The 7,765-nt window shown below is 42.0% G+C and overlaps 1 protein-coding gene across 1 annotated transcript; it reads right to left on the reverse strand.

Moving 5' to 3' along the window:
- Positions 1-2,976: 2,976 nt before the first annotated feature.
- On the reverse strand, positions 2,977-6,075 carry LOC147230693 (uncharacterized). The gene is made up of 2 exons (XM_086154125.1): positions 5,854-6,075; positions 2,977-5,091 (listed from the first exon to the last, which is right to left on the reverse strand). The coding sequence occupies exons 1-2, from the start codon at positions 6,044-6,046 to the stop codon at positions 4,130-4,132; spliced, it is 1,155 nt and encodes a 384-aa protein (XP_086010251.1). The 5' UTR covers positions 6,047-6,075; the 3' UTR covers positions 2,977-4,129.
- Between the last annotated feature and the right edge of the window lie 1,690 nt (positions 6,076-7,765).

Here is a 7,765-nt window from a genome sequence, read left to right on the forward strand (position 1 = left end):
CTTAGTAACAAGTGAGGTAAGGAGTGCACAATAGTATGAGAAAAGGAAACACGCGGAGGGTAAGCCTTAAAAGTTAGCTTTTAAAAACAAGCTTTCTCAAAAAGGAAAGTTTTAAGCCTATTCTTAAACAAGAAGGGTTGTGATTGTTTGGTGTTTTTTTTTTTTTTGAGTTGTTAAAGCTTTATTATTAGAAATTGGCAATTGACAGAAAGCGGGTTCACAATTTTAATCATTCTTTAATATGCAGTGCTTGATAGCGTCTTTTTATTTTTCAAAGTGAGAGAATAGGTTGTGGACACACTTTTATTTAAACAATAGCAAGACTGTAAACGCCGCAGTGGGAAAACCCAATAATACCGCAGTGGGAAAACACATGAATAGTATTGAGTTAATGCCCAGCAGGGTGAATCATTTGTATGCAGTAGGAGTCAGTGCGCAGGTGGAAACCTCATCCTGCAGGAGTGTAAGGTCAGTGAACGCCTCCTGAGGCAGAAAAGCAGCCGATCGATACGGAAAAGCTATAAAAAAAATTGTTGTTTTTTTTTAAAATATCAAAATGTTTGATTTTGTTAATGGGTTTGACCAATTGTGAGGGTGATTTTATATTTATTTTTATTCCTCTAAATATATCTTTGTTAAGTTGTTCTGACACAGAAACCAGTTTCTGATCTTTTTCTATAAATTTAACAAAAAAAAAAAAAAAAAAAGGTTGGGTTGAGGTAAATTTTAAGGGCATTTTTAGGAATATTTTGTGCTTTTAAAAAGGGACATGATGACAGGATACAAGGACAATGGGGTAATCCTGCATTGCTAATATTAGTAATAAATAACATGGGGACTTTTTGAAGACAGCAAAAGTCTGGAGTCAACATAGAGTGCAAGTTTCCACATTTATTTTGGCTAAAAAAAAAGAACATTTCACTTACAAAAGACGAAAAATAACAACTAACGCCGAGATGATCGACTGACATTCACATCGTCACTCCGTTTCATTCGCGCCCGAAAAGCTTCGAAGTCGGAGTTCTGAATCTGTTGTCCTTCCGGATCAGACAAACCGTCTAACACCAATGGAAAATAACAAATAAATACTAATTCAGTGTGAAACGTTACAGACCCGGCCTGTCGTACGGCTCTAGACGCAGTAAAGCCGACCAACTGGGCAAGTTTAGGAGCTCATTCAGAAGGACGGGCGGGATCCGAATGGGAAGAAGTGAAATGACCAAATTCAACACAGTCTTCCGTTCTGATTCATCCTCCCGAATCCCGTTCGATCCGGGCCGCTCTTAGTCATCGATGCTCCCTGGTTGACCCCCCGCAGAGGAGGGAAGGCGCCTCCGTGTGCAAAATAAAGCGACTTTTACTATACCGAGTCTAAAAACTGAAACGGCAACACATTCTGCTCCTTCTACCGTCCTTCACTTCCTAGATTCTACCAACACCGGTCACATCCTGGCCGCGTCAGAAGATGCTCTAACAGTGTTTCCCAACCACTGTGACGTGGAAAAATACCCACTTTCACCTGATTGGTACGAAAATTATTTATCCAACGCAAATAATGTGTCTTCCTGTGTCTATGTGGGCAGCGCGTCCATTCCATGGCGACGGGTAGTGAATTAACCAGTGCATCTGTGTATCAGAGGGATTAGTGACGCTTTGGGTGATACATTTTTAAAATAAAAAGTACTTGTATCCGCGTAAACAAACAGGCAGCGTTGTTGAAAACTAACAAGATGAAGGAGAAAGCAGCGAAAGCTGCTATAAAGTTGCTGAACTCGTCTCTGAATCCAAACATTAATACTACCTGCCGGCAAAATCATTGTAGAAGAAATGCTCGGCTCTGGCGTTGATAAAGAAATAGCCAGTTCTCTCAAATAATACAATTTTCAGACATATTGATGACATGTCTTTAGACATTGAAATAAGGGTTCTGGAAAAGTTGCACATCAGTGGGGAAAATTGCATTGCAACTTGACAAAACTACAGATATTAGATATGTTAAATTTCACACTAAGTCAATCGAGACTACGGTTTCATTCTAATTTGTTAAAAAATGTTTTTGACATATTTATTTGGTGGTGTGCCGTGTGATTTTTCTAATGTAAAACATGTCATGCTAGTGAGGAAATATGTGACCTATAAAGAATATTGTATAATGTGTATCTTGTCATGAGGTTTTGTAAGAATGTGTGTGACTCTGTCAAGGAACCTGTTCTAATAAATGTTCAAAAAAAAAAAAAAAAACATGTGCCGTGGCTCAACAAAGGTTGGGAAACACTGCTCAAACACACGGATGACCAACTATATCACTGTTTTTTCCCCCTGCGGATGAAAACTCATCCGTTCTCGACAAGCAACGCGATGAACCGTCGGTGTCCAACCATTCAGCGCCGACGAGAAAAGTTTACAGAGGAATATTTTGTATTTTGAACCCACAATCAGTTTGTTACATACAAAGTTATCCTATACCGATCAATGTCTCAAATTAGCACTGTAATATGATGATATACCATGAACTTTATCTTGTTTTTAGAATGACCCTTTCTTGCTGTGTCGTACTTGTTCCTTTTCTATCTTGAGAGCAATGTAATGTTGCGATACATGACGTGTTATACAAGTATTAAAATCAAATCAGGTGTTAAAAGTTACATGTTATTTCTGCTTTATGTAAGCACCTTTGGGTTCAGACAGCTGGATTTTAAACTCTTAGCTGTTCCTCTACTGCGTACTGACTTGATTATTGCCCCACTAACAGCTACATTTTACACAGTTTTTAATGGAAAACATTGAGCTAAATACCTTAATACAGAATATATTTGGTTAGTATAGAGAAAGCAAACAGATTTTGGGTCATTTCAAAATGTAATTCCGCGTCGTCCGCAGACCCTGGTATATGTCGGTCACTCGGCGGACCATTAGCTGATGATTATCAGGGCAACTAACCACTGACAGTTGGTTTTTTCGGCGTTCCGGAGGTGATTTTCTTTCTTAATTAAATTTAGTGATGTAATTGTCTGCTTCCAAGAGATTTTACCTCTGTCAATAATGAACCTCGGGGTTAATCAATGAGCCGAGCCGTGGATCCGGCGGCTAGAATTGTAAGATATCCTGGGAGCTCCTGCGGCTTCGTCGCGCACGATCGTGAAAACACATCAGCGAGGATTCATATAATCATCACCGCCGGCTCCTTTCAATATTTAACGGAAATGTCACCGGGGGGACGGTTCATTAAATGCGTAACTGCTACTCACTTGGTTCAATGCCTGCATTAATATATTTAGAATTGTTTAGCTTTAGAACTCTGCAGCGGAGTTTCATGTAAAGGCAGCGAGGAGACGGAATATCGTGTCGAGAGCCATTAAAGCTACTTGTTTCATAGCGTACGGCGGCAGGAAAGAGCAACGGGTCCGTAATGGTTCTAGTCATCGGCGTGTTTACAGGAGCTGCATCGCGGACGGACGCTGAGCTCGGCGTCTTAGCTGTGGTGGAGCACTGTGACCTTCGACCTTTTTTTTTTTTTTTTTTTCAGACCTCTCGCTCAACAGTTCAGAGTCTCTTGGAGGGTAACAACAAACCGGAGGTCCCGCTTCAGCTTTCGGTCACAATTAAATAGAAAAATAAATAAGGAGGTCACAAAAGATACAGGTTTCACTTCTATGTTTCCTGCTGAGATGAAAAGTAGCGTATTATCGGCTTCATCGGTCCAAATCTAGATCCTTGTAGCATGAAAACTCAAGTCGCTGGCGATCGGCTGCAGGTTTGCCCTTGACAGAATCAGAATGCAACATTTCCAGGTCCAGCTTACAAATGATATCGACGAACGCCAGTATTTTCAGACCTGTTTTCCACCATTTGTATTAATCTTATTATTTTCTTTCGATTTTTTTTTTCATAATCTTTCAAGTGGATTGAGGCGGTGCTTTATTACGTCAAACTTCGACGATTTTGTGAGTTTTCTGTCACGTGTAGAGCAGATATTTGATCATTTTAGATGGAAACAGGTAGAAAAATACAGAAATACCACTTATAGCGACGGAATCGAATCTGCGCCGATCTGACCGACAGCACGACCTCGCCTGGACGCCGCCCTCCTCTGAGTGACCTCGCCGCCCGCCTCCGGCCATCTGACCAATCAGGTATTAGCAAAAAAGCACATGTCCTTTCTGAGGTGAATCTGCAGGCCGCTGGCGCTGGTGAAGCTTTTACTGCACTGGGCGCAGCGGTACGGCTTCTCCCCCGAATGCGTGCGTTTATGCTTCTTCATGGTGTCGCCGTCGCTGAAGGTGCGGCAGCAGAACGGGCAGCTGTACGGACGCTCGCCGGTGTGGATGCGCAGGTGGCGCCGCAGATTTCCTCTCTGGCTGAAACTCTTGGAGCAGTAGGTGCAGCGGTGCGGTCTCTCGCCCGTGTGGGTTCGCAAGTGGCGCCGCAAGTCGGCCGACTGCGCGAAGGACTTGCAGCACCACTCGCAGGCGTACGTCTTACGCTTCTGCTCCAGGTGGAGGCGAAGAGTGGCGGCCTGGTTGAAGGCCTCGCCGCAGCGCGGGCACCGGTGCACCAGCTCCGGGACGTAAACGACCATCCCGCCGTCAGACGGAAGGGTTTCCTTCCTGTGGCCTTCGTGTTGTGCGGCCGTTTGGTCGCCGTGCGACTCGTCCGGCGAAACCTCCAGAGATTCGGCGTGACTTTCAGGCACTGTTACTTTGAATTCGGCGGGTTCCGTCTTGATCGGTACGGGAGTGGGCGCCCGCGGCTCCTCTCGCAGCGCCGGTACGTCCACATGGACCTGCGGGGTTGCGTGAAGCGGCGCCGCCGCCGGAGCGCCGACAGTAGAGAGAAGCGAAGGGGAAGCTTTCCTGAATTCCTGGGAATTGTCCGACCTCAGTGCCAACTTGATCGGCTTCTCGTCAGCCGGCGGCGGAGCTTCGCTGTGGACCGACAGCAGCTGTACCGTCAGCACCTGCTCGTGTGTGGGCTTGGTGGTTTTCGACGACGGCGGTCCGGTCTGGTTCAGGGTGGAGTCCGGCTCCTCGGGGTCTCCGTGCTGCTGCTGTTGCTCAGGAGCTGCAAAACTGAGAGCGGAGCGGGACGACCCTGAAAGCCGACAAGCCACAAACATCATCGTGAACCACGGTCAAAAAGTAACACCGTACCAAATTAAGATGTGCCTTGAATGGAATATTTAAGCAACATCCTCAGGGGAACTCTGATGTGAAAATGGAAGAGAGAAATGACTAAACTACCATATGAGACTCTTGAGAAGCTGAAAATATTGATGGTGAGGCTGATCATTGATGATTCTCAGCACAATAACATGACTATAAGAGTAAAGAGTAAATCGCCTGTTTCAGAGGTATTTCCCTAACACAGACGACAACTAAATGACTTTTAATGTCAGTTACTAAGGTCATATTGCCCAAAGCAAACGGATTGGTGCAAGTTCAATACAAAAATCCTCTGAACTAAACGAAAACATGAGAGTAAACACGGCAAAGACATATCAGACAGATTTATATAAATATATGTGTCAATAACAGTTAAGTGTTATTGGGATACAGCTTATTACAAAAGCAACGCCTGGCTTTGCCGTCAAAAGGCAACACAATTTCAAGGTGAAAGAAAGCTAAGCAAGAGTCCATTTGGTACCAAAAGTCGCACTGGTCAATAAATCCTGACTAAATAGTTGATTTGAGGATGCCGAATTTAAAGGTGGGTGTTAAACATCGCGGTACATACTGAAATATTTAATCTTACCCCGGTTTAAGCTATAATCCTTTTGAATAATTTAAGTGGCGTTAATACGAACGGGGTTTGGTATATGTTATCAAAGAGCTAGTCGGCTAGCTGGACACTCACTCAGCCACTCCGTCTCGGCCTCCAGCAGCAGGATGTCCCGCAGCTGCCGCCGCAGGCTCTCGTTCTCCCGCTTGGCTCTGGCGGTTTCTTCCCGGTATTCGGTTACCGTGTCCTCAACCACACCGAGGATCTCCTTCACCACTGCCGTCAGCCGCTCCGTCAGATATGCGTTCAGCAGCTGCAGTTTGGTCATTTTGAAGCTCAGGCAGCCGTGGCGGCATCCACACCGGAAACGGAGCGAGACAACAACAAACCAAACCGGAAGTTGCTCTACTCCTTTCTTTCAAAATACACGGTTTTTCCAAATCAAAATAAATCAGATATTTTCTATTTAATAAAATGTACATACAGTTCAATCATGTGCAAATGTGTTTTTTTTTTTGTTTTTTTGTTTTTTTTTGTCATAATTGCCAGAACTTGAAAACCAAATGGAATAAAAATGAAATCCTATTTTGTGGCGGCCTGTTTGTCGCTCTGCCGTTATCTTGTAATGCATACAATACTGAATTATTACAATAATAAACAGATTTTTTTATTTTTTATTTCTTATTTTGAGCTTGTCTGGTGCTGTGACTGATCCACTGACCTGCCCGGGAGAACTCCTCCTGAATAAGAAAAATAACATTTCCTGCCTGCCGTCATGCATTGACCTCAATATGTTGGATTCATATTAAGGTGTATTGAAAGACAGAAATGTGTAAAAACTCGGGGGGGGGGAATAAAAGCTATGAAAAAGGTTAGAAAATATCAAAACAATAAAATATCAGGACCCCCTGCAGAACCTCCAGGAACCCCCCTGTTGAAGAGCTCTGACCTAAACAAACGTGGCGCTGAGACACAATCGGGCGTGTTTTTGAATCACTTATTTTGAAAATACGCACCGGATAATTTAAAATTTACCACGATGGGTTGGTGCCGTTAGACTCTGAATTGTCCACCAGAGGACAGCAAAGCCAACCGGTTAACTTGATGATCCGTCAAAAACAATATCTCCAAAATCTACACTGAAATTCAATTTAGGTGTAAAATGGTAAATATAGGCGAATGGAGAACTGGTTTGATGACAAGGCTGGAAACTTAGTGTGTTACAAAAGATAAAAAATATACATTATTATGTCTTTTTTCCTCCAAATTTACAGTTAGTTCTCTCTTTTCATATGTAGCCAGATACCCTTTTCAGGTGGCCCACAGAAACCGTGAAAAAGGTTTCTTTAAATGAAAAAAAAAAAAGTTTTGTTTATGGTGGTTTCAAAACTATGCAGGGATTTTTAATGAGTTTTCCACTTTAAAAAGCCTTTGAGGTGCACAGACACAACAAAAGTTGCATATTGTAGGGAATACCAATGCTTGTGTAGTGAAATAACAACTTCACTCATTTTGTCGTTGTTGAATTGCCATTTGTAACACCTTGAAAGAATCACTTTGAATTAATATTATAAACTTTACACAGATCTGAAATTGAAATAATGTAAATGTCATCACATGATATATTTACCATTGAAATTTGAAACTCAAATATGATAAGGAAATTAAAAATGTGAGCAACTTGGTTTCCCTAGTTCACACATTCAAAATAAATCTTACATTTCTGGCTCAAAAAAAGCCAATTCTTATACTTGTTTGTTTATTCATCTCAAATCTTTCTAAAGCTATTTTGCTGATTCACTATGATTTTTTCCTCTGGCTTGTTTTTCAAAAGTATCGAAAAAATAGCCAAATAATTTGTGAGAAGTTACATCCTAATGAATTCCAATATTATTTTTTGAATTGTTATTTTTATTAATTTATTATATTATTATTTAAACGGAATATATTGTGTTAAAATATATCATACTGCCAGTAAAAATACTCAAATGAATATTCCACTCAAATTTCTGTGTAATAAGACTCTTTACGTGTTCATATATATATA

Source organism: Fistularia commersonii, chromosome 10, assembly GCF_037954325.1.
Source record: "Fistularia commersonii isolate RoL2024-O1a breed Wild chromosome 10, RoL_Fcom_v1.0, whole genome shotgun sequence".
Lineage (NCBI taxonomy): Eukaryota > Metazoa > Chordata > Actinopteri > Syngnathiformes > Fistulariidae > Fistularia > Fistularia commersonii.